This window comes from Prionailurus bengalensis, chromosome B2, assembly GCF_016509475.1.
Source record: "Prionailurus bengalensis isolate Pbe53 chromosome B2, Fcat_Pben_1.1_paternal_pri, whole genome shotgun sequence".
Classification (NCBI taxonomy): domain Eukaryota; kingdom Metazoa; phylum Chordata; class Mammalia; order Carnivora; family Felidae; genus Prionailurus; species Prionailurus bengalensis.
In genome coordinates, this window is record NC_057349.1 from 11,785,312 (window position 1) to 11,812,357 (window position 27,046).

The 27,046-nt window shown below is 41.1% G+C and overlaps 1 protein-coding gene across 4 annotated transcripts in view; it reads right to left on the minus strand.

Annotated features, from left to right (window-relative positions):
• Nucleotides 1–12,829: 12,829 nt before the first annotated feature.
• CAP2 (cyclase associated actin cytoskeleton regulatory protein 2) overlaps nt 12,830–27,046 on the minus strand; it is a 154,910-nt gene continuing 140,693 nt past the window's right edge. For all 4 annotated transcript variants that reach the window (XM_043590757.1, XM_043590758.1, XM_043590755.1 and 1 more), the window contains 5 exons: nt 26,343–26,518; nt 25,104–25,227; nt 24,924–25,006; nt 18,527–18,667; nt 12,830–14,292 (listed from right to left, as the gene is read on the minus strand). In XM_043590757.1, coding sequence (XP_043446692.1) covers nt 14,209–14,292; nt 18,527–18,667; nt 24,924–25,006; nt 25,104–25,227; nt 26,343–26,518 — 608 coding nt within the window. In that variant the 3' untranslated portion in view covers nt 12,830–14,208. The remainder of the gene's footprint in view (nt 14,293–18,526; nt 18,668–24,923; nt 25,007–25,103; nt 25,228–26,342; nt 26,519–27,046) is intronic.

The following is a 27,046-nucleotide window of genomic DNA, read 5'->3' on the forward strand; positions in this document are numbered from 1 at the left end:
TTAATCTTGTAGTTAGTTTTTAATTCTCATTTTCTAGCCTCATTGTCTTAAGCTCAGAAATGATGCTTGTGTATTTTTTGCATTTTAGAACTTGATACTAATTTTGAACTACTGTATGATCAATTTTTAAATGTTTCATAAGGTACTGGAAAAATAATCAATGTAAGTGGAACTTTCTAGCTAACCTGCAAAAGCCAGAATATTCCTTATTTGCCTACCTGTCATCTATTTTTTAATTGTAAAATATGCTTGTTATAACAAATTCAAACCACAAAGAAATATCTTTGCACCCCAACGGATGGTCACGTTGTCTATAGAGATCTTTCTACTTGTCTTCTTTTTCAAACATAAAAAATATTTTAATTGCTACAACTCTTTAATATTTGCTTTATTAATTTATTTCTCCAGAATTCCTTTAATATGGTTTGTTTCCCTTTCTTAACTTCTTTGCCAGTATGCTTATCACTCTATAATCTTTCATATAGTGTCTCCATTGTTACTAATTTATTATTGCAGTATTGCTGTCTTCTTTGGTTCAAGACTTATTTAGAAGTGGGGTGCCTGGGCCCCTTGGTGGCTCATCAGTTAAGTGTCTGACTTTGGCTCAGGTCATGATCTCATGGTTTGTGAGTTCAAGCCCACCTTGGGTTCTGCTCTCAGAGTGCAGAGCCTGCTTTGGATCCTCTGTCTCCCTCTCTCTCTCTGCCCCTTGCTTTCAAATTGAAAGTTATTTTTGAGAGAGACAGAGGAGAGAGAGAGAGACAGAGTGCAAGCAGAGGAGGGGCCATGAGAGAGGGAGACACAGAATCCAAAGTAGTAGGCTCCAGGATCTGAGCTGTCAGCACAGAGGCTAATGCGGGACTCACATTTATGAGCCTTGAGATCATGACCGGAGACGAAATCAGACACTTAACTGACTGAGCCATCCAGGCACCCAAAAATTTAAAAAAAAATGTTTAAAGCCTGAAAAGACTGTAGATACTGTATATAAAAAAATTATTTAGAAGAGTAAACTTTTTCAGTGGTTGGGCTATCTTACTAAATCTTCTCTTCTTGGTTTTAGCTTTACTACCTTGTCCTCAAACACCATGGCCCATATAATATTTACTTTTTAGGCTCTTCAATTTTCATTTAACCCTCATAAAGGATTAAGTCCATAAGACACTGGAAAAACAAGTATTTTCTCTATTTTTAGAGTTCTGATCATCTTTGAAATGAATCTCATTAATAATATAATTTCGATTTTTTAAATCAGAGTCATAGTTATTTTGCGTACTCAGTCTGTCCAAGACAGAAGTGCATATTAGAGCCCACTACTTTTGTATTTTTAAAAGATTCATCTTTCTGCATTTTTAACAGTTATTGCTGAACATATTTTCATGAAAAACAATTCAACGCTGTGGCAGGCAGAATTCTAAAAATGTTTCCAAAATCCTTGCCCCCTGGAGGACATGCTGGGTATAATTTCTCTCCTTGAGTGTGAAAGAGTTCTGTGAATATGATGGGCTGTTACTCCCATGATTAGGCTACATCATATGGCAAAGGTAGAAGGGATTTTGCAGATAAAATTAACCATACCTAATCAGTCAACTTGAAGTTAATCAAAAGGGAGATTATTCTGAGTGGGCTTGACCAAATCAGGTGAGTCCTTTAAAACAGAGTTTAAAGGTCAGCGATGAAAGAGGTTGCGAGCTGTGGGGAGAGACAGATTCTCATGCTGGCCTGTCGTGAACTGCTTATGGAAGGGGCTGTGAGCCAAGGACTTGAGGGCAGCTTCTAGAAGCTAAGAACGATCCCCAGCAAGGGAACGATTATCCAGCAAGGGAATACAGACTTTGGACCTACGACCTCAAGGAATGTAATTCTGTTAATAATCTGAGTCTAGAAGAGGACCTCAAGCCTTGGACAAGTTCTAGAGGAGAGAGTACAGCTCTAGGGCATCTTGATGGGATTTCAGTCTCGCTAGACCCTGACCAGAGCTCTCACTGCGTCAGACTTGTGACGACAGAAATGATGGGATAAGTGGGTGTTGTTTGAAACCATTTGGTGAGGTTATGTGTTATGCAGCAATAGAAAGCTAACACAGCCCCATAAAGACTTCTGAGAGTTGTGTTTTCAGTGTGATGTATATCCTTCATCATTATAAAGTAGTAACCTTTAATTTTTTGCTTAATGTATTTTCTTTGAATTTTATTGTATTATATAGTATTAGTAATGTGACTCCCACTTTCTTATTTTTTACATTCCCCTATTTTTCTTTACCCATCCTTTTAGTTGTAATATTTTGAGATGCTTGGTTTTAGATGTGGCTTTTAAAAATAGTGTGTACACTTGTTGAATTGAGTTTCTGTTTTCCTGTGCTATAATGTATCACATTTATCAAACCCTATGTCTACAAAAAATTTGGTCTTAGGTTTCCTCTTGCTCTGTTTCTTCTATCTCATTCTTCCTTTTATTATCTGTACTTTGGCATATAACTTTTTTTGTTTTCTCTCCTCATGTTTTAGAATGGGTGCATTTATTTAATAATTTTTTTTAGAAATTAAAAAGAAAATTTTAATTTTTTCTAAAGCATCTTCAACCTAAATTTTTCCTCAAGGTAGAGACTGTGACACTTGTCCCCTTGTATCCTCAGTCCCAATCACATAAAAGTGTCTAAAAAAATGTTTCATTTGGCAAATCAAAATCACTAGGCTCTAAGCAAGTGTCCTGGTTAAATAGCTTTTAGCACTTTTTTTCAAATTTTTTTCAAAGGCACTTAAAAATATTTGATTTTTCCCTTTGGATTGTATTTTTTCACGTTGATTACAAAACATTTTCTTCATGTGTGCTCTTTTGAAACAGAAACCTGTAATCTGTAGCAGACAAAAATAAATTGATAAAAGGTAATTATGTTCTTTCGAATGTGTTTTAAATTTCACCGGGTGTGGGGCCTGGCTGGCTCAGTTGGTAGAGCATGTGACTCTTGATCTCAGGGTCACGAGTTCAAGCCCCATGTTGGGTGTAGAGATTATTTAAAAATAAAATCTTAAAAAAATTATTGGGTCTTTAATAACACAGAGGATTATGAGAATTTTAGTAATCAAATGCATATAATGCTTATTCTGACAAACTCAAACAATAAAGAATAGAAAGAGAAAAGGTCCTTCCTTCCTACCTCATACTCCAAAGATAGCCATTATTGCCATGTTGCTATCTTTCTAAGTAGTATTTTTCTCAATGCTATAATGATGACAATAATATTGACTAATAGACGAGAGGCCAGGATGGTGGAACAGCATGGAAGCTTTTTGTGTGTGTCTCCCGCCCCCTGACATGCAGCCAGATCAACACTAAACATCCTGCACACCTAGAAAACTGATCTGAGGATCAACTAAACAATCTGCACAACCTGAACCACAGAACCCAGCAGGTGTGCCGGGTGGGGAGGTGAACTTGGGGAGAGAGAAGCCACGGAGGGAGGCTGGAGATGGGAAAGCATTTCCCACACCCCCTGAAAGCAGCTGGAGAGAAAAGAAAGAGTGTGAACAAAGGGACTGAATAAAAAAGGGAGAAAGGAGAAAGGAGAGGGTTTAAATTCCATCAAGACTCTATAAACAGGGGGAGCGCAGAGTCTGAAACAACACAGCTGGATACCCGGCGGTGCTCTGGTGGGAAGGGCGAATCCCCAGGAGCAGAGTGAAATCTGGGGGTCTTTGGGCCACACGGGGAGAAGCGGTTCCCCTGCTGGGAGGACACCTGGTAGAGGCTGTGTGGTCACCTGGTCTCAGCAGACCCCAGAGAACAACCGCATTCGCTGGCGCTGGAACAAGGTCGTTAAGGGGGAAGCCTGGGGTCAGATGTGTGTCGTCACTTACCATAATCCCTGAAACGCTGCTGCTGCTGCTGCACCATCGCGTGAACTTTTTCTGGGGCGGGCTGGCATCCGGTTGCGTCTCGCGGGATCGGCAGCGGCAGGGTCTCGCGAACGTTCCTGGGGGCTGCCGGCACCGGCCAGTGCTCGGTGAGACTCCTCCAGAGGATCTGAGCGGTGGAAGCCTGGGTCCCTCAGAAGTGAGGGGTCGAACGGGCCACATCTGAGATAAAACTCAGGAGGCAGGTGCCGCTGGGCAGCCTGACGGTTTGGTCACGGACAGTGTAAAAGCGGGGGTGGAAGGAAGCCGGAGACAAAGGAGGGGTGCTCAATTGCCAGGGAGAGCACAGAGATTTGATACTGGAGAGTGGGTACCTACCTGGGTGACGACATTTTCACACCTCCCGCACATGCGTGTACACGGCTATAAGCGCCGCAGCAATCCACCCGCGTAAGCTAAGCAGCGCCATCTAGTGGAGAATGGAGCCATTACACTAAATCCTGCCCAACTGAGCCGAGAGTGCTCTTGACAAACACAAGTCTCTCCACTTGCTTAGTTTACCGACTATAAAGTACTTCATAGTTTGACTTCTAGGGGAAACTGGATATAATTTCAATCGTATTTCAGTCTGATCGCTGGTCCATCTATTCAATTTTTTTTCTTTTCTTATTCTTGAATACAGAAAGAAAAAATTTATTTTTATTTTCTATTTTTATTAAAAATGTTTTTATTTTTGGGGCGCCTGGGTGGCGCAGTCGGTTAAGCGTCTGACTTCAGCCAGGTCACGATCTCGCGGTCCGTGAGTTCGAGCCCCGCGTCGGGCTCTGGGCTGATGGCTCAGAGCCTGGAGCCTGTTTCCGATTCTGTGTCTCCCTCTCTCTCTGCCCCTCCCCCGTTCATGCTCTGTCTCTCTCTGTCCCAAAAATAAATAAACGTTGAAAAAAAAATTTAAAAAAAAAAATGTTTTTATTTTTTAAATTATTTTTTACTTTTTTGTAATTGTTAAAAATTACATTTTACTTCCATCATTTCATTTTATTCTATTTTAGTGTATTGATTTTTTCAAATTTTCAAACATTTTCTTTATTTTTCTTTTTTTTCCCCCTTTTTTTCTTTTCTTCTATTTCCCTTTTTTTTCTCTAACCTATCAAGCTCATTTCAACACCAGACCAAAACACACCTAGGATCTAGCATCCTTTATTTGATTTTTTTGTGTTGTTTTAAAGTTTTAAATTTTATTTTTTTTTACCTTATTAATTCCTTTTCTTCCTTCAGAATGATGAAATGAAGGAATGCACCCCAAAAGAAAGAACAGGAAGAAATGACAGCCAGGGATTTAATCAACACAGATACAAGCAAGATGTCTGAAGCAGAATTTAGAATCACAATGATAAGTATACTAGCTGGGGTTGAAAATAAAATAGAATCCCTTTCTGTGTAGATAAAAGAAGTAAAAGCTAGTCAGGATGAACAAAAATTCTGTAACTGAGTTGCAATCTCGGATGGATGCCACAACAGCAAGGATACATAAAACAGAGCAGTGAATCAGCAATATAAAGGACAAACTTCTGGAGAATAACGAAGCAGAAAAACAGAGGGAGACTAGGAAAAAAAGCATGATTCAAGAATTAGAGAACTCAGTGACTTATTAAAAAGGAATGACATCAGAATCATAAGGGACCCAGAAGATAAAGACAGAGAAAAGGGGGTAGAAGGTTTATGTGAGCAAATCACAGCAGAAAACTTTCTTAACCTGGGGAAAGACACAGATGTCAAAATCCAGGAAGCACACAGGATTCCCATTACATTCAACAAAAACCAACCATCATCAAGGCATACCATAGTCAAATTCACAAAATACTTAGGCAAGGAAAGAATCATGAAACAGCAAGGAAAAAAAAAAAGTCCTTAACCTACAAGGGAAGACAGATGAGGTTAGCAGCAGACCTATCCACAGAAACTTGGCAGGCCAGAAAGGAGTGGCAGGATATATTCAATATGCTAAATCAGAAAAATATGCAGGCAAGAATTCTTTATCCAGCAAGGTTGTCATTCAAAATAGAAGGAAAGATCAAAAGTTTCACAGACAAACAAAAATTAAAGGAGTTTGTGACTACTAAACCAGCCCTGCAAGAAATTTTAAGGGGGATTTTTCTCTCAGGGGAGAAAAGATGAAAAAAACAAAAACAAAACAAAACAAAAAAACAAAAAACAAACCAAAAAGACCAAAAGCAACAAAGACTAGAAAGGACTAGAGACCACCACCAGAAACTCCAACTGTACAGGCAACATAATGGCAATCAATTCACATCTTTCAGGACTCACTCTAAACATCAATGGACTAAATGCTCCAATCAAAAGACATAGGGTAACAGAATGGATAAGAAAACAAGATCCATTTATGCTGTTTACAAGAGACCCACTTTAGACCTAAAGACACCTTCAAGTTGAAAGTAAGGGGATAGAGAACCATCTATCATGCTAATGGTCAACAAAAGAAAGCTGGAGTAGCCATACTTATATCAGACAATCTAGACTTTAAAATAAAGACTGTAACAAGAGATGAAGAAGGGCATTATATCAGAATTAAGGGGTCTATCCACCAAGAAGATCCAACAATTGTAAACATTTATGCTCCAAATGTGAGAGCACCCAAAGGTATAAATCAGTTAATCACAAACATAAAGAAACTCATCGATAATAATACCATAATAGTAGGGGACTTCAACACCCCACTAACAGCAATCATCTAACAGAAAACCAACAAGGAAACAATGGCTTTGAATGACACACTGGACCAGATGGACTTAACAGATATATTCAGAACATTTCATCCAAAAGCAGTAGAATACACATTCTTCTCCAGTGTACATGGAACGTTCTCTAGAATAGATCACATACTGGGACACAAATCAGCCCTCAACAAGTACAAAAAGATTGAGATCATACTGTGCATATTTTCAGACCACAGTGCTATGAAACTCGAAATCAACCACAAGAAAAAATGTAGAAAGATAACAAATACTTGGAGACTAAAGACCATCCTACTAAAGAATGAATGAGCTAACTAAGTTAAAGAGGAAACTAAAAAGTACATGGAAGCCAATGAAAATGATAACACCACAGCCCCAAACCTCTGGGACGCAGCAAAGGCGGTCATAAGAGGAAAGTATATAGCAATCCAGGCCTTCCTAAAGAAGGAAGGTCTCGGATACACAAACTAACCTTACACCTTAAAGAGCTGGAAAAAGAACAGCAAATAAAACCCCAAACTAGCAGAAGACAGGAAATAATAAAGATCAGAGCAGAAATCTATGCTATTGAAACAAACAAACAAACAAACAAAACAGTAGAACAATGAAACCAGAAGCTGGTTCTTTGAAAGAATTAACAAAATTGATAAACCACTAGCCAGTTTGATCAAAAAAAAAAAAAAAAAAAAAAGGAAAGGACTCAGATAAATACAATCAAGAATGAAAGAGGAGAGATCACAACTAACACAGCAGAAATAAAAACAATAATAAGAGAATATTATGAGCAATTATATGCCAATAAAATGGGCAACCTGGAAGAAATGGACAAATTCCTAGAAACATATACACTACCAAAACTGAAACAGGAAGAAATAGAAAATCTGAACAGACTCAGAACCAGTAAGGAAATCGAATTAGTAATCAAAAATCTCCCAAAAAACAAGAGTCCAGGGCCAGATGGCTTCCCAAGTGAATTCTACCAAACATTTAAAGAAGAGTTAACACCTATTCTCTTGAAGCTGCTCCAAAGGGTAGAAATGGAAGGAAAACTTCCAAACTCTTTCTATGAGAAGAATTACACATCGTTAAAGGTGTCACCTGCATTTGTCACACGGACACACCGCTGGGTAGGAGCACATCCCGGATCTTCTGACTTCCATGCCAGCGTTCCTTCTAATTAGTGCAAGACCTGCTTTACTCTCTTGAAGAGTTAATGAAATATGAGCATTTTTTTTCCCTCAGAAGATAAACCCTGTTGGAAATATGCCTATCTGGTGAGATGTTGGAGAGACTTATTTCTGAAAACTAGAGAGTATGGAATTGATTTAATTTGATGTAATAGTTGGATAGCCATTCAGTAGGAGCATCTTACAGAATGTAGACCATATTGCTGGTGTAGTTATTTTAGATGCTAACAAACGAGAGAACATTTTGATAACTCCTTAGAGAACTGGATTTTGGTTGTTAATCATGGGACATCACTCTCTGAATTCCACATCCAGTGAATGGGCTTACATTAAAATATTCCTTCTTTATTCAGATACTCGCATATCAGCAGTGTTTGAGTACATATATATATATAGGGAAGTTTTGACCACTTATTTAGTGAATGTGGACAGGTGATTTGGATAACTTAGGTTTTCAAATACAATTTTTTAAAAAGTTTACTTATTTATTTTGAGAGAGAGAGAGAAAGAGAGAGAGAGAGAACAAGCAGGGGAGAAACAGAGAGAGAGATTCCTAAGCAAGCTCCATGCTGTCAGCACGGAGCCCTACGCAGGGCTGGAACTCATGAACTGTGAGATCATGACCTGAGCCGAGATCATGACCTCAGCCGAAATCAAGAGCCAGATGCTTAAGTGACTGGGCCACCCAGGCGCCCCTCAAATACTATTTTTTCCCAGTAGGCATATCCAATTAATTTTGTTTTGCTTCAATTAGATAAATAGCAAAATTTCTGTTTTGATTTACCATTGCCGTCAGAGCTGACAAAGTAAGGTCTGTAAGAGTGGAAGAAAATTCCTGGTTATTCGTCCAACTTTTCTCTATCCCAGGATATGGAGAGTACATAGGACATACAACTCCGATAAATACCATATTGCCATATATTTCTATCTTTTTCCTGAAAATACATATCATATATGCCTCTTTAAAATATTTCTCTAGGTCTCTGTACATCTTGCAGTAATGTTACAGGGCTGTGTCTCTAAATGTCCATAGAGGATCATAGATTTTAGCATGCTTGATCACAGATGGCAGTCAGTCACCTGGAACCAGCAGTCTGCACCTGCCTAACTCGGGTATTTTCTTCTGAAGAAGAATGCCCGAAACAGGGGGGTGTCATAATATCGGCTGCATGCAGGGCAGGCTGCTGGGGGACATGTGTCATTAGCTCACCCCTGCTAGGACATGTGTACCATTCATTATGTGTAAACATAATGTCCCCCACAGGACAATGAGCAGGAAGAAAAATAAGTCTTCCCCAACACATCTCACTTTCCCAAACAAATCTACAAAACTGTTATGTTCATGGGAAGAAGGTCCATTAGAAGTCTATTGATTTACAAGTTGAAGAAATGAGGCCATGCAGTTATTATTAAAAATAACAACCCTCCCCTTTTTTTTAAATGCACCCCTTCTGATTAGTTTCCAAGATGGATTATTGATGTCACGGGAAATTTGTAACTGAATGTGACTAAGGCACACCTTTGTGATATTGGTGAATGGGATTTAAAAATACCCATTATGGTTTAGTAAGTGTGGTCAACGATGCATTTCTTTTACCTGGCTCTTCATGGCAGTATGGGATACCATTTTTTTGACTGTGACGGTCTTAATAAAAAGCAAGGCATTGCAATAAAGGGGACTTAGAACTCAAATATTCAAAATTGTACCTTTGGGCAAAAAGCATCTTTCGATATAAAGTGTTAGGTTGTACTAGAGGGAAACGTGAAAAAACTTCTCTCCTGATAGGCAAATGTTACCCTTTGTTAGTTGCATGTTCTGTGCAAAGTCACAAAACAAACTGTAGAAGAATGAAAACCATTTGGAGAAATCTGGATGGATCATCATTGGTTAACTAGAGCTGGCTTACTTTTCACTTGTAGCACAGATACAAGCTTATATCAACTTGTCTGCCAAAGCCATTAAAAGCCCTTAAATTGTATCTGTATCTGAAGTACAGAAAGTGCCAATGGTTTAAAATAATTGTTTGAAATGAGTATGTTTAATGAAAGTCATTTTTGGAACATGAAACTTAGGAAATGCTTCCTAAAGATTTCGTGTCGCAGGCATTGGAAAAGACCCATAACCAACTGCACGCTCTTCATTTCCAATTAAATGTCACAAAGATATCCGGAATTAAGCACATTTAAGACTAAACCATGGTTCCTTCCAGATCTGGTTCTCTTTGGGTGTTTCCTGTCACAGGAAATGTCCGGTTGTAGATCTGTCAATGACAATTGACTGCAGCTAGAAAGGCAGACGAGGAAGATACGGATATGTGTAGCAAACGTGTATTAATTTTTGGCACGGGGAATGCCCTTGGGACAGGTGGGTAGAAATAGTCTATGGGCACTTGGAGTTAAGACACTGGGGACACTGGAACTGGGCTGGGGATGTGGATTTGGCAGTCATCTACACAGAAGTGATAGATGAAGTTAAGCGAGACAAATGGGCATCTGAGAGGGAGAAAAAGAAGGGAGAGGAACCAGAGATGTTTACTGGGCATCACAAAATCAAATAGAGTTTAACAGGGAAACGGTAGCGTCCACAATTTCAGTGGATGAGGAGTGGGATAAAACCACTGGATTTAATGTCCTTGGAGAGTTTTCAGAAACGTGGTGAGACTCAAAGTCAAGTTATAGTAATTATCAAACAGTTATAAAACAGTGTTGCTTGCTTTATGCAAGTTGCTAATGTCACTGGACCTCAGTTTTTTCTTCTTTAAAATGAAGGGACTCTTTAGATAAACTCATCTAGACTCTAAGAAGTTGAAGTAGACATTTTCTTTCTTTTTTTTTTTAAATTTTTTTTTTCAACGTTTATTTATTTTGGGGACAGAGAGAGACAGAGCATGAACGGGGGAGGGGCAGAGAGAGAGGGAGACACAGAATCGGAAACAGGCTCCAGGCTCTGAGCCATCAGCCCAGAGCCTGACGCGGGGCTCGAACTCACGGACCGCGAGATCGTGACCTGGCTGAAGTCGGAAGCTCAACCGACTGCGCCACCCAGGCGCCCCTGAAGTAGACATTTTCAACTGAATGAATGAGTGAATGAATAAAACTGTATGTATTTCCTACCAGTTCTAGAAAGAATTTCCATAAATAAGGAGAAGTGGTTTGTACGGACCTCTCACTTTAAGACGTCTTGTGAAAATAAGACTACGAGTAATAGATTATCTGATGGAAACTATAGTATCAAGGAAAGAATTTTCAAAACAATAGACTCTGGATTCTTTAATCATTTGATCCTACAAAAGGATAGTTGGTAACATCACAAAGCAAAGAGATACAGGAGACCCTTGCACTTGATTTGCTGACATTTATTTTTGCTCTGATTTTTTTGGTGAATGTACGTGACATTCAGTTGTGCTACTCTGGATTTCTTACCCCTTTGCCAATATTTATTAGGGCCTCATATCACTGGTAACACTGCAATTCCATAATGTGCAAGAAAACAAGCATATTGCAAAAGCAGCATTGTCTTGGTAATTATTTTCCTATATATGCCGAAGTTTGTTTGTTTTTTTTTCTTTCCTTTTTCAATAAATTCAACCTACTCATAAAACCAGTAGGTAACTTAGGGCCCCAGGGCTGGTAAAATAATTGAACCTCAAGTCCAAATTCTCAGTATCTGTAATGAAGCATTTTGAAAGCCTGATACCAGCCCAAGGCCAGCCAACAGAGTCTAAGAATTTTAAGTGAACTTTTTCAATATAAAATTAGGACTACTTTTTTGTTATTATGACATTTAATTAAAAAAATATTTATTTAAATTCAAGTTAGTTAACAGTGTAGTATTGGTTTCAGGAACAGAATTTAGTGATTCATCACTTACATATAACACCCAGTGCTCATCCCAGCAGGTGCCCTCTTAATGCCCATCCCCCATCTAGCCCATCCCCTAAGAAGCCTCCCCTCCAGCCACCCTCAGTTTGTTCTCTGTATTTAAGAGTCTCTTATGGTTTGCCTCCCTCTGTTTTTATTTTTCTTTCCCTTCCCTTTTATTCATCTTTTTTTAAATTCCATATATTTGTCTTTTTCTGACTTATTTTGCTTAGCATAATACACTCTAGTTCCATCCACATCGTTGCAAATGGCAAGATTTCATTCTTTTAGATTGCCAAGTAATATTCCATTATATATATGAACCACATTTTTGTCCATTCATCAGTAGACAGACATTTGGGCTCTTTCCATACTTTGGCTATTGTCGATAGTGCTGCTCTAAACATTGGGGTGCATGTGTCCCTTCGAAACAGCACACCTGTATCCCTTGGATAAATGCCTAGTAGTGCAATTGCTGGGTCGTAGGGTAGTTCTAGTTTTAGTTTTTTGAGGAACCTCCATACTGTTTTCCAGAGCGGCTGCACCAGCTTAGGTTCCCACCAACAATGCAAAAGAGATCCTCTTTCTCCGCATCCTCACCAACATCTGTTGTTGCCTGAGTTGTTAATGTTAGCCATTCTGACAGGTGTCAGGTGGTATCTCATTGTGGTTTTTGATTTGTATTTCTCTGATGATGAGTGATGTAAATTATTACTATTTAATGGATATGTAGCATGTCCTTTTTAGAGTCTTTTCTTCCCACTTAAAATTTTTCCTCCAGAAGTTTATTTACAAATTTATTGTAAGTTATTTTTCCTTATATTATACATTAAAATATATATGTATTATTGTATCCTACTAAAAAGTAAATTCATTTTCTGGGATATTTACATTAATGAAGGTCTATGAGGGGGATTTTCCTAGTGAAGAGGACTTGAATTATGGAGCTGGATTCTAGACTTTTCTGACTGACAGTCATTCCAACTGCAAATGGCTTTATCTGGTACGTTCAAGAAGCCATTCTTCAGGGAAGCTGATGGCATGTTGGATACATTCCCCAATTCAACCAGAAGGGCTCAGCCGTCTTTCCTGAATCTGACATATCTGACATAAGAGCAAGGGGGCAAATCAAAGTGGAAAATAATAATTTTAACACCCAGAATTCATCACAGGATTTAAACAATTAGAATTTTACTTTATTTCAGAATAGGTTTACAGTTGAAAAAAAAGATATTTACTAAAGCCACGTAATTCATATGAACAAAACTTTTATAGCAAAACCTTGGTACATGAGCATTAGTAATTTGAATACTATATGGGTATAGAAGGTATTTAAAAAACGGAAACGACGTATCCCAAAGGCTGTAGGAGGCACAATATATATATGCTTGTATTGGGTCTGCAAGCATTATACTAGAATTCATTACACTGATCCAACAAGTTGTGGATTGTTCAGCGCTGTGTACTGAAAGAATACAAAGGAATATGCTAGTTTCTCTTGTACTGGAAAAGCATGTTCTATCAATACTACAAAATAGGAGCAGCAAGTCAAGCCAACAAACAATTTCTTAGGTTTTGGAAGAAGTGTTACATCTATGGCTTTTTAACTCTCATCGTTTTGAGACTGGTTAGAAGTCTGGAAAGCGAAAAAGGAAGTCTATAATAAAACATTAACGACACACTTTACAAGGCATCTGATTACTCATTCAACAGGTTCAACACTGGGAAACAAAAAAAATTTATGAGCTTGATCTTTGAGCAAAATTGTGAGGTAATCTGTCTGCCTCCTCCCACCAATCGTTTGGCATAAAAAAAAAACTTTCTGCAGAAAAGTAAAAGTTTCCCATTTGACAATGGCAGAGGAATATTTTAAGAAAAATTAGAAACGACTTTTAGTTTTAAGTTTTAGTAACTGTAAAGAATACAAGTCTTTTAAGGACCAAGAAACTGGATAATGGTCTTTAGGATGGAATTTTCTTACGTTTTGTAAAAAAAAAAAAAAAGTGCCTTGAAATATGTATCATGCTGACAATGTATCCACGCTGACAAAGGTGAACATTTGGTAAAAACGAGGGAAAAAAGGTCAAAACTTTTCAGAGCATATTACTACTGCATCACACTGAAACTGTCTCAAGGGTAAAAATGTACATCTTAGGTTCTCAAAGGTTTTATTTTCCAACTAGCAATTAAACCGAAGTGTCAAATTGAATCATGCAGTATTTTTACCTATCAGCTACTGTGTTCATGATATTAGGGGGACAGAATTCTCCCCTCCCCCTTAAAATGTGTAATGCTCACTAGTCATCATGTGGAACTCAAATTACACACAAAGGCAAATCATGAAGAAACGTTAAATACTTCAAAATGCCCACGAAGGCATGCCAGAAACGATGCTGTTTCTAGAACACAGAACTGCTGGAAGCCAAAACTAAAGCAGTAGGTGTTCCTGCGACTTCTAGGTCTTCAATGCTGCTTGTTTTTTTGTTTTTTTTTGTTTTGCTTTTATTTCTTTTTTTGATGGGTTCAGGTCAGGGGGCTCAGTCTCTCTGGAGGTTAGCCCATAATTTCTGCAGGTTCCGTGACCAACTTGGATCCGTCCCAGGCTGTCTTGAACTGTTCTGGAACAGGAAATTCTCTCTGGAAGAATGAAGAACAAAGTTACTTGAACCCGGGCTTTCTTCTGCAAACAGATGGGAGCCTGAATAGCGTCACATGATGGACAAAGACATTTTAGGGGACCCAAGCGTGTGTTGTGGAGAGGTCCTGTGTGTCATGTGGAGACCCGGATAGTTATGTGTCAGTTCTGTGACTGTGCGGGCATCGTGATTAAAGCTGGATCCTCCTGGGGTGCCTGGGGGGCTCAGTTAGTTAAGAGTCTGACTTTGGCTCAGGTCATGATCTCACAGTTCGTGAGTTCGAGCCCTGCATCGGGCTCTGTGCTGACAGTGCAGAGCCTACTTCGGATCCTCTGTCCCCCTCTCTCTCTCTCTGCCCCTCCCCTGCTCATGCTCTCTCTCTCTCTCTCTCTCAAAATAAATAAATTTGAAAAAAAAGGGTGTGTGTGGGGGAAACCTAGAACCCCCTAAGAATGAAGCATTCTTCTAAGTACTAGATATACATGGACTCAGTCAATTGATAGCCCTGTGAGTGAGGTGTTACTGAGACGCCATCCATGGGAAACAAGTCTGGGAGGTCAAGCAACTGGCTTAAGATGCTATTGCTGTGAGCAGAGCGGCCAGCGGTGGACAGTCTCTCCACCAAACTCGAACCTGCACAGGTTCAGCTGGGGGTCCTGTTCAAACCCAGATTCTGGGGCCCCTGAGGGGCTCAGTCCGTTAAACATTGGGCTTGGTTTCAGCTAAGGTCATGATATCACAGTTCGTGAATTTGAGCCCTGTGTTGGGCTCCTGTTGGCAGCTCGGAGCCTGCTTGGGATTCTCTCTCTATTCCTCTGTCTCTGCCCCTCCCCACCTCCTCTTGCAAATAAACTTAAAAATGCAGATTCTGATTCAGGAGAGCTGGGGAAGAGAATGGTCATCTGTATTTCCAGAAAGTTCCAAGGGGACACTGAGGCTGCTGATGTCCAGTCACGCTGAGTAGAAAGGTTTTATCCCGGTGTTATTGCTGTACCCTTTGATGAAATAGGAAAATGTGCTTCGGGTTATAAATTTCTTACTCTGCATCCTGCCACCATCTCTTCCCACTGGGAAATATATGCCCCAGAGAGAGAGAGAGAGAGAGAGAGAGAGAGAGAGAGAGAGAGAGATGTGTGGGGGATGGAGGGGGGATGCAGGAGAGCCAAAACAAATGTAGTTTGGAATCTCTCTTTTCCCCAGAAAGTGATTCTGCGGTCATTTCAGGAGAGGATCCAGGGCACCTGGGTGGCTCAGTCTTTCCCGTGTCCCACTTCACTTCAGCCCAGGTCATGATCTCCCGGTTCGTGACTTTGAGCCCCGCGTCAGGCTCTGTGCTGACAGCTCGGAGCGTGAAGCCTGCTTCGGATGCTGTGTCTCCCTCTCTCTCTCTCTGACCCTCCTCTGCTCGCTCTCACTCTCTCAACAACAAATAAACGTTCAAAAAAAGAAGATGATCGAAAAGGAAGGTGAGAAGCAGTACTCTTGATGCTGGCTTCCATGGCCTCCCTGGACTTCCTGAACACACAGCACTGCTGAAACCCCAAGTATCGAACAAGCTGGTGTCTGCATTCAGCCATCAAGGAGACACAATGTTTCAGTGGAATATACATGCAAGTCCTATCTTTTCAGCTGTGGGATGCAACGGCTTCTTTTGGAACAAGCTATATTTATTTTAAAGGGAAAGCCCTTTTTTAAAATTATTCTTCTTCTTTATTTTATTTTTGGGGGGCGGGGAGAGAGAGAGCACAAGTGGGGGAGGGTCAGAGATCAAGGGAGACAGAGGATCCGAAGTGGGCTCCACGCTGACGGCACAGAGCCCAACGCGGGGCTTGAACTCACAAACAAAAATTAAAATTTTTTAATTTTAGGGAAGGCCCTTTCTCTAAGGAGCGATGAATTCTCCCTGAGTGAAATCTGTAGTGGAAAGCCTTAAGATGAAGCAAAGAAGCTGAAGTCTTCATAACCTAGTGTGTGTGTGTGGTCAGTATCCCATCTGGGTCTCTTCCCCATGAGTAGACAAGGAAGCTTGGTGGTTGCTCTCAAGAACAGGTCAGGTGGGGAGTACCCCGGAGTGGAGGTGCTTCTTTGCTAGTAACCATGATTCAGCTGCTTCACATCTTTTTTGGGAGTGAAGTGACAGTAATGTGATGACATTCTTCTCTGGGCGACTGATTTCCTTCAGGATGAGTCATCCCCACCATCCACCCCCAGACTGCTATGCCCACGGCTGGACCCGTGTATTGCTTCCTTCCACCTCCAACTAGAAAATATAAGAAGAGAAGCTGGATGGGGCGCCTGGGTGGCTCAGTCGGTTAAGCGTCCGACTTCAGCTCAGGTCATGATCTCGCGGTCCGTGGGTTCGAGCCCCCGTCGGGCTCTGTGCTGACAGCTCAGAGCCTGGAGCCTGTTTCAGATTCTGTGTCTCCCTCTTTCTCTGACCCTCCCCTGTTCATGCTCTCTCTCTCTGTCTCAAAAATAAATAAATGTTAAAAAAAATTAAAAAAAAAAAAAGAAGAGAAGCTGGAATGAGGGCATAAGATAATCTACCTATAAAGGGAAGACTCCTTTTTCAGCCTGGAAGCTCAGGTTTTGACCCCTACTCATGCTTTAGGTCAGTGGATCTCAAGCTTGGCTCCATGTTGGAATCACCAGAGAAGCTTTAACAAATGCAGATCCGGGGACCACGCCCAGGAATGCTAGCTCAATCACTCCGGCAAGGTGGTCCAGACCCACTGTTTTTCTTAGAAGATCCAGGTCCCTTGCAGACTGAGCCTTCTGCCTACACAGCTTCAAAGGCCAGGGACCACCCTAAGTTTCAGCTCTCTTATCCGAAGCTGCTTTGTATTAGTTTTAGCTCCTCAGCAGTGTGGAGATGGAGAATGTGAGAAGACTCTTCCCCAGCTCAGGGTCATACCGGCCAAATACCGAGCTGGGAGGCATGGCCCAGTGCTGGCGGACTTCTGTTTTTCAGCCTGACAGGATGGATTCTAGGCTGTGCTACTTAGCATGAGGCTGGGTAGTACTCAAGACAGGTGGACAAAGAGAACGTGTGAGCATGGATGTCGTCTGCCTAAGGAGATCAACCTGAGTAGACTGTGTAGACAGTCGGCTGGTGTCTGAACCACAGGCTGATGCGGTGCCTTCGAAGTTCCTTTTTCTCCCATCCTTCCCTGCTTCCCTGTCCCTTCTCCCCCCCTCCCCCTTCCTGCACAGTTAGAGTCAGAGGGAATTGCCTCTGGGTTGATCTGTACTCTTCCAAGAAGCAACAACTAGAAGGAAGCAATAACTTGCTTCCAAGTTGCATCAACCAGCAAGCTCACCACACTGAATGATGCAGAAAAAAGTATTCATTTAGACTTCCTTTTCGATGTGTGAGAGCATCTGCGTGCTTCTTTTAGGGGTTGCTTTGTTGGGGAGAGGAGGCATAGAGAAGAAATAGTTGCAGAATCAATTAGGCTGTGTTTCTCAGAGGGGCTGGATGGGCTGATGGCATCAGAATCACCCGGGATGCCTGTTAAAGTGCAGATCCCCAGACCCCGCCCAAAGCCCCCTGAATCCAACCTGTAGGTGCAGACTTTGGGAGCTGACATTTTCGTCAAGCTTCTCAGCTGATCCTTACACTGAGTTTGAGAACCCCTGTTGTAAGTATACCTACAGGAGAAATAGGTCTACTTATTGTCGACCTCCCTCCCATTTTTTCCCCAAGGCATTTCTCCTTCCTTTCTGTTTGCCTCCACCCCAGCAAAGGAAAACAGTCAGTCCTCAGTACCATGAACTCAGATGTATGGGGTACCATTTGAGAAAAGTTTGCCCGTTAAGGTAATTATCAGTGAACTTCCTAGAGAATCACAAATCCAGGAATGAGCCCAGTCAGGAAACTAACAGGGGAGAAGAACTGTGGAAGGCAACTCTCCGAATTCCTCTTCTGCCTGTGAATTATTCTACAAATGAAGTTCACAGGTTGGGAGCTGATTAATCAATCTCTAAGAATGTTAATAAGGATGGGGCGCCTGGGTGGCTCAGTCAGTTAAGCATCCAACTCTTGATTTCAGCGCAGGTCACGATCTCACCACAGTTTGTGAGTTCAAGCCTCACATCAGGCTCTGTGCTGATGGTGCAGAGCCTGCTTGACATTCTCTCTCAAAATAAATAAACATTAAAAAAATGAATAAAAAAAGAATGCTAATAAAAAATGCTCAAGAAAAATTCTTTACCGGCTTTTAAAAGGTACTTACATAATCACCATCCTGAGGAATCAGGACATTCATTTCAGATGATTTGGCACTCACGATCTCACAGTCCAGTGCATCTTCACTGAGGTAGATGTGGCAACCTTCCGTCTTATTAATGGAAATCGTTGGCACTTTCCCCATGACCTGAAATAAACAAGAGAACAATCCTGGGACCAACGTAGAGAAATAAAAATTAGAATGTCCTCGAATAAGCATGGTGCATGGGCTTCCCGGAGCTTTAGGAAGAGCTGGGTCAGGGCTAGTGAGGCTGCTTAATGGCACTGTGTCCAGGCTGAACTGGTGGGTGTCATTTGGGGACAGAATGAAAGGACCACACAAAGGGATTCTCAAGCCACAGGGTCTCTTTCCTGAGACAAAATGAAGGGATTAATGTGAAAACAGCAGCTAAGTGTTCAGAAAAAGTCTCACCCCCCTCGAGTGGATTTGCAACATATATTTGATTTCATGATAAAAGCAACAAGGAGCATTTGCTTTTATTTGCTTACAATTTTCATTCTGACAAATCTATCAATCTTAGGTTAAAACAAATACTAATATTGCCACTTAAGAGTAAATACACTGTTCTGTAATCGAGTAGGTTTTTCTTGAACCTAAATAAGAATAAATAAGAAACACTACAATTCTTTTCCCATAAGTCTTTTGCCGGATAAAAATCTCACTGGCTGAATGTGAAGCCTGAATAAGACATTGAGGTCCAGGTTATTTTGAAATGTATTAATTCCAGGAGCCAAAACCGGGGACTTGGTTGAGGCCACTCACTGGGTAGATAAACAGGATCATACCCACGAGGGGGGGCGGTTCTTTGTATTGTTTGCAAATATCTAAGTGCTATAAAAATATTGCTCAGTTTCAAATTTCTTGTTTTAACAGTTTTGAGACATCCCCCCCACCAATCTCTATAGGGGCAGCCTGTTCCCCAATGACCATATTACAACTCTATAATTTTGCTTCTTGTAATGGTAATTGGAAGTGATAAAGACATCTGCTGTTTCACCCTGAAGAAAAGGCTGGATTGCAAACCCAAGGAGCAGCTCCTGTCGATGGTGCAGGTGATGTAAAGAATTCCTCAGGGGGAGTCTAGCCAGGTCACCACACTTCTCTGTTTTCTCCCTCTCTCCATAGAAACTGGACACCGAGTTAGCAATGAGCCCCAGTGCCAAAAAAAAAAAAATGCAGAGGTAGTTCAAGGTCAGGTAAGCATGGGATTTGCCATAAATAAACTAAAACAGTAACAATACATAGATCTATATTTCAAAAATGTGTCAGCAGTAATGTTTTGGTGATTTCTCCATTTATCTTCTAGTGATGAAAAGCATTTACAGTTGCCTAGAACGATATGGAAGCCAGGCAAGTCAAGAGAAAAGATAAACTGTCAGTGGGTCTTTGGTGATTTGTTTGTGAGGCAGAATGGGGACCCTTGAGGCAAGCACAGGACACTAATCCACTCTACTGATATTTATATATTGCTATATTGTATTACAAATGCATAAACACTCCATGTTTCCGAAAGTCTGAAAAAGAAACAGCAGACCTTAAACCATTGCCCCAATATGGTACGAATGCTCTTTTCCACAATGTTTTGGTCAACACTGCATGAGCATAGATTGTAGACATGCTCTTTGTGCCCTGGTGGTCTGGGAGCACTTTGGGAACAGAAATGGCTTCTTATCAAGGGAACTGGGTCCAAGAGTCGTTCCTCCGCTGAGTGACAGGTGACGTGTGACCTTGCCCAGGCCAATGCTCTAGCATTTAATCTGTTTCTGTATTAGTTTGGTTTTTCCACAAATGTATTTCTCTACAAAAAAATTTTTTTAAGATTTTATTTTTAAGTAACCTCTACACCCAACATGGGGCTCAAACTCACAACCCCAAGATCAAGAGTCACACCTCCACAGACTGAGCCAGCTGGGTGCCCCTATTTCTCTATAAAAATTTAAAAAATTTCCATAGAATATCTGAGTCTCTTTTCTTTCTTAAAATTTGTGTGCATGTTTTGAGGGTAGTTTGCCAAAAACGGAATTCCTGGACCAAATCATATGAACTTAGGTGAATGCCCCTTTGTTCCCTTCAACCTTTTTTAAGTCATTGAGGTTAAATCCGCAAACACAAAATTCACCTGTTTCATGTGCACGATTTAATGGTATTTGGTAGGTTTACAGATGTGTGCAACTATCATTTCGCCTCAGTTCTAGAATATTTCCATCACTCCCCAAATATCTCTAGTGCCCAATTACAGTCAAACCCTGTCCTCACTCCCTGGCCAACCACTCATCTCCATTGTAACCAAGCCCCTTCAAAAGAATGTATTAGAGGCGCCTGGGTGGTTCAGTTGGTTGAGTGTCCGACTTCAGCTCAGGTCATGATTTCACAGTTTGTGGGTTCGAGTCTCACATCGGGCTCTGTGCTGACAGCTCGGAGCCTGGAGCCTGCTTCGGATTCTATGTCTCCCTCTCTCTCTGCACCTCCCCCGCTCCACTCACGCTCTGTCTCTGTCTCTCAAAAATAAATAAAGTGTTTAAAAAAATTAAAAAAATAAAAGAATGTATTAAATGTTTTAAATAGTTAATGACATTCATTTGATTTTAACATCCAAAGCTTGGAAAGGATTCAAGAAAATGTCTCTCTCTGGTCTCTGAACCCCGTTGCCAAGTTTCAGTCCCTCTTGGACAGATAACCACGGTTTATCCTTCCAGGATATTTTTAGAATGATCTATTTCAAACATAGCAACAAAGAAAATATAACACGCAAATATACATATGTCAAACAGCTTTGTCAGGGTTTAACATTTTGGTTTCTTTCTTTCTTTCCTTTTTTTTTTTTTAGGACTATAATCTTACAGTCGAGTCGAAGTCCCCTCTGTATTACCCACCACTGCATTCACTACCCCTCTCTCATTTTCGTCTCTTCCTTTTCCAGTTTTATATTTCCCAATGATTTTTCTTGTCATTGGCTGGGTTACAACCCTTAAAGCATTATGGAACAAAGGCAATGATAGAAGGAATTTTTTCTTTATTTCTGACTTTAATGGGGAATTCTGAAGATTCAAATGAAGTTTGATTTTCACTATAGGATTTTGATAGATGCCTTTAATCGGGTCACAGAAGGTAGTATATCTTCTATGACTTTTTTTTCTAGGATTATCAGATACAAATATATCTGTGTATATATATGTGTGTGTATATGGAAAAATGAAATCATGCTCTACATAATTGTACAAAAGTGTTCTTTCCTCTTAGCAAGGTTATCATGGATATCTTTGTAGATCACTTTTAAAAATGGTTATGCGGTAGGCATTTTTATATAGAGTTCAGAAGTTAAAAACATTTTTTTAATGTTTATTTATTTTGAGAGAGAGAGAGAGAGAGAGCGCGTGAGCGAGCAGGGGAGGGGCAGAGGGAGAGGGAGAGAAAGAATCCAAAGCAGGCTCCACACTGTCAGCGCAGAGCCTGATAAGGGGCTCAAATGCACAAACCGTGAGACCATGACCTGAGCCGAAATGAAGAGTCAGACACTTAACCAACGGAGCCACCCAGGTGCCCCAGAAATTTAAAATTTCTAAGTAGACATAGCTTTCTTGATAATTTCTTCTATTACTTCTCAATTTAGAATTATTTCTCCAGAAATTTATGAGTATTTAAAACTGTTTTCTTCCACTTTACTATAGCTTCATGTTTTGTATTTAATTCAATTGGTTTTAATTTTGAACGTGATGTATTTTCATTAAAAAACGCTAACTCCTTATATATCATCAGTGCTACCCAATCTCATTTCTGTAAGAATAAAAGGAAGCTTGAAATATACTCTCTAAAATTCAGAGGGGGTAGATTAGATTATTTCCAGAATACTTTTCACCTGGTTAAATATGTGCTCTCACCTCAGTCACAGAATATCATTTCTGTGACCTTGGGGAGGGGAGGGTTGCTTAAAAATAATGTGAAGTGAGAGAAAGCCTGGCTCTTTGTGTAGAAACTTCACTATCCAAAATAGTTCTTCAGAAACTGTGGACTTATTATTAGGTTTACATGAACCATATTTATCCTTGAGTATAATAATATACCCTTGGACTTTTCCTTTCCTTTTTTTTTAACGTTTATTTTCTTTTGAGAGAGTGCACAGGTGAGTGGGGGGGGGGTGCAGAGGGTGAAAGAGAGAGGGAGAATCCCAAGCAGGTTCCATGCTCAGCACAGAGCCCAATGCTGGGCTTGATCCCACGACCCTGGGATCATGACCTGAGCTGAAATCAAGAAGCAGACACTCAGCTGACTGAGGTACCCAGGCACCACAGAACTGGACTTTTTCTGATGATGAGTGATTTCCTTAAAATTTTCATGCATAATGCTTTGGGAGAAATAGAACTATTAAATAAATGGATGGATGTGGTTTTCAGAAATGCTACATTAGAAGGTGGCATTATAGAATGTAAGCTTCACGAGGACAAGAATTTTTGTCTCGTTTGCTCACTGGTATTTGTTGTGCTGAGAACAGTACCTGGCACATCAGACACATTCAACAAACATTTGGCAAATGAATGAATGAAATGAGTGTGTTACATGTTAAGTGGCCTTGAGCACACAGCTCACATTAAAATTTTTAAAAATATTTATTTATTTTTAAGAGACACAATGCAAGGGGGGGGGAAGGGCAGAGAGAGGAGGGGGGACAGAGGATCCGAAGCGGGCTCTGCACTGACAGCAGCGAGCCTGATGTGGGGCTTGAACTCACAAATACTGAGATCATGACCTGAGCCAAAGTCAGACACTCAACTGACTGAGCCACCCAGGCACCCCGATAACTCACATTTTTGAAACTAAAGTGTGAGCTGAGGATTCCGGTCAAGTTTCCCTGTGTACGTGGTGAAGATAACAATATAGTAAATGCCTGTGCGGAGTTATTTGGTTGCTTTCTCCTAAGTAGTTTTCTATCAGGAAATTAAATTTATGAAGAAATGGAAGCAGAGTGATTAGGGAAGGAGATTTACACAGATGCACCACAGACAATACATGGAACTGAGTGAGAAAGAGATACATGTATCCACAGAGCCTATGTGGCAAGGATATTTAGAATTTGGGCTGCAGAGGACTTAGAATCCCTCAGCTAATCTTGGGTTTCAGGGCAGGGAACTCTGAGTCAGAGGTGAAGCCAACTGCCCAAATGCATATGGCAGGTGGGGACAGAACTGGGGCCTTGCCCAGGGCTCAGGGTTCAGGACTCTTTCCATTAAATGGACACACACAAAACCATGTCTTAAATAGTAGTGAGTGAAATGTAAAATGTCCATTCAAATTACTTGAAGTAAAAGTGGCAGTGGTGGGGTGTCTGGGTGGCTCAGTTGGTTGAGTGTCCAACTTCAGCTGAGGTCATGATCTCATGGTCCATGAGTTCCAGCCCTGCTTTGGGCTCCACACTGACAGTGTGGAGCCTGCTTAGGATTTTCTCTCTCCCTCTGTCTCTCACGCACTTGTGCTCTCTTGCTCTCACAATAGATAAATAAACTTAAAAAAAAGTGATGGTGGTAAAAAGCTCAGTAAAACGAGAGAAATATCTATAAAACCAGAATCCAATTTTAACAAACATTATCAGGAAACATCAGGTCACAAGGGATTAATTAAATGTATGAAACCTGTCACGGTAGAGCCTGTGATTCGGGAGTTGAGTGTTTGAGCCCCACGTTGAGTGTAGAGATTACATAAAAATGAAGTCTTAAAAAATGAAAAAATAATAAAAAATAACAACATGAAGAGAGTGTAATCGAAGGTGGAAGTTATCGCTGGCCAAAGGCAGGAAGCCCATTAACTCTTGGCATACTGTAAAATCCCACTGGGTTAAACCAAAATTTACTAAAGGAGTGCACATTTTCTCCTAGTTTGCAAATTCAATTCCAACCCTACTTTCCAGGTTGTTAGTCTGATAATCTCACCGACTCTTCACAAAAACTCTGCTTCCTCCTTACTCAGAACCAACTGTCCCTGAGAAAAGAAAATTCTCTTCGGGATGGTGCTATCATCTAGGAGAATCTCTTAGAGTCTGTGTTCATTCATTAGTTGACTCATCCCAATCATTACCTCGCCAAACATTTATTGGACACTGACTATGTGCAGGTGCTGAGCCAGTGTCTGTGGCTGCAAAGATTAGTTATCTGCTCTTGAAATAGGCATGTGCAAGATAGGATGTGTTAGAGTCTAAGAGACTGAAAGGGGGGAAGTCACACTGTCTAAGAAGAAAGACAGGGCTTCAGAGAGGAGGTGATGACAGAGCTGTGTCTGGAGGAAAGGGAAGAAGAATTCTCTAGGTGGACATGGCCGGCCCCTTGGGGGGGCAGCTGGATCATCAGAGCAAAGCGGCAGTGGGTTCAGAGCGCACGCTTGACAGGCCACCTACCTGCATTTGAATGTCCTTGGAATTGATCACTTCCACAATGCCTACCACGTTGTCAAACACAAGGCCAAACTTCTTACAGTTGTCTAGAGGAAGCAAACAGAAACACAGCTCTGTTAGGCACACGCATCATATTTATGCAAAGCAACTGACCATCCTAAGTGACCCCGGGTGCTGCCCTACCGACTGTAATGGAATTTATTTTTCCTTTCATCTGTAGAGTGGACTTGTTGCAGCTGAAAATGTAAGCCACTTGTTTCAGTTCGGTCTCCGAAATCACAAGGTCAGGCCTGTCCTCTTGATATTCCTAAAATGAAAACACGTGCAAATACTGAACACAAGGACGTATGCAGATAAATGGAATCCTCCGCATGTTGAAATGACTGTGGGGCTCAACATTAATTCTAGCTTTTCGATATGCCCTTCCTTTCAGAACCACTTTTTAATAGGCCAAACCATAGGTCTTACTCTGTTTTTGTAATGACGGGAATGAATGGAACCACTGCTTGGAAGCGGGCGGGGGGTGGGGGGTGGTCAGTGTCCATTTGCAAACCAGTATCAGGCGCCCAAGAGGCTGCTGGGTGGTGGGCTGGAGCTTTTTGTTCAGTCTGTATGCTGAGTCTGGCCTTAATGCTGCAGTAAAATGTGCCGCGTCAAGGAGTTGGACAACTAGGTTGGTGACGACCGTGGTGTTAAGTCCCTGTGTATCTGCAGCCCAAGACCACCTTTCTCGGGAATCTGGTCTTCCGGAAACCTGTGGGGAAGCTCCATGGATTGGCAGGGAGCACCAGGTCTCGTGCACATTCTCTGTGTCTCTGTCCTGTTCACACAACCAGGCAAGTGGTGGATGAAGCGGCAGATGACATCAGTGCCTCTGTCCATGGCCCTGAACACCCTACATCCAACCAGAACGGGGAACAGATTAAAAGCTTGTGGAAAGAGTTGTCAAATCCGTAGAGACGGAAAGTAGAAAGGCTGTTGCTGGGGGCTGAGCGGGGGAGTGGGGAGTTGTTGTCTAAGGGGTACAGGGTTCCAGTTTGACAAGATGGAAAGAGTTCTGTGGACGCGTGCTGATGGCTGCACAACGCGAATTCACTTGGCGTCCGTGAGTCAGTACGTACGCTTAAACGTTAGGTGTCACTGAAATGCTAAGATGGTAAATTTTATGTGTATTTTACCACAACGAAGAAAATGATTTTAAAGACGTGAAGAAAAGGATGCATGAGAAATAATGAAAAACCAAAAAGTAAAAAAAAAAAAAAGAAGTTGATGGAAGCATTCAGAAACACCCCGGTTTTTGCTCTAGCCGGAGGCTTGTGCCTTTGTCTTTTCACTCAGAAACCCTGAAGACCTGGGTGAGCACTTGGTCCTGTCACTGGAGCATGCCAGGAATGAAGGTTAAGATTAAAGGGCTTCACTCACGACTCTCCATTTCTTTCCTTCCAACTCGAACACGGGAGCATGTTTCTGAGGAGGATGAGACGGGGGGGCCCTGGAGCCTGGAGAGAGGCTTTTGGTAGGAGATGGAGTTTGCCCTCCTTGAGTCCGTAGGCTGGGATTCTTGTATGTCTTCTGGTCATCTGTGACGTGCCGGAGCCCTGGAAAGGGAACACACTGCCACGTTTCTTTGTATTTTATGCAAAGGAAACTGTCTCTAACTTCTTGGATGAATATAAACAGAACAAGAAATTTTGGTAATGCTTCTCAAGGTTAATAATATGCACAGTCAGAGACCTTATAGATTTAGAGTTAATTAGAAGCACTGTAAACATTTTTTAAATTTGAGGGAACTTCTTTAAGGAGGTAAGATAGATAAAAATTCAATAAAAAAGCAAAGCACCTGGCCAAAAAAAGATCACATGATTTACTTCTTTTCTCATGGCTAATGCTTTCCCCAGGTGTAGCCTAGAAGGACAGGGCATTCCAGTAAGTATACGCCATAGAGTATGGAATAGACTTCAGGGTTATGAGTCCATTCTCTTACCTTGCAGATGAGGGGACAGCCCAGCCAGCTGGAGCCAGAGGAAAATTTAGAGTTTGGGGCTCTTAGCTCCTAGCCCAGCGCACAGGGACAATTACACCATAACTCCTATTACTGGTCTAAAACAAAAATACGTTTGCATAAA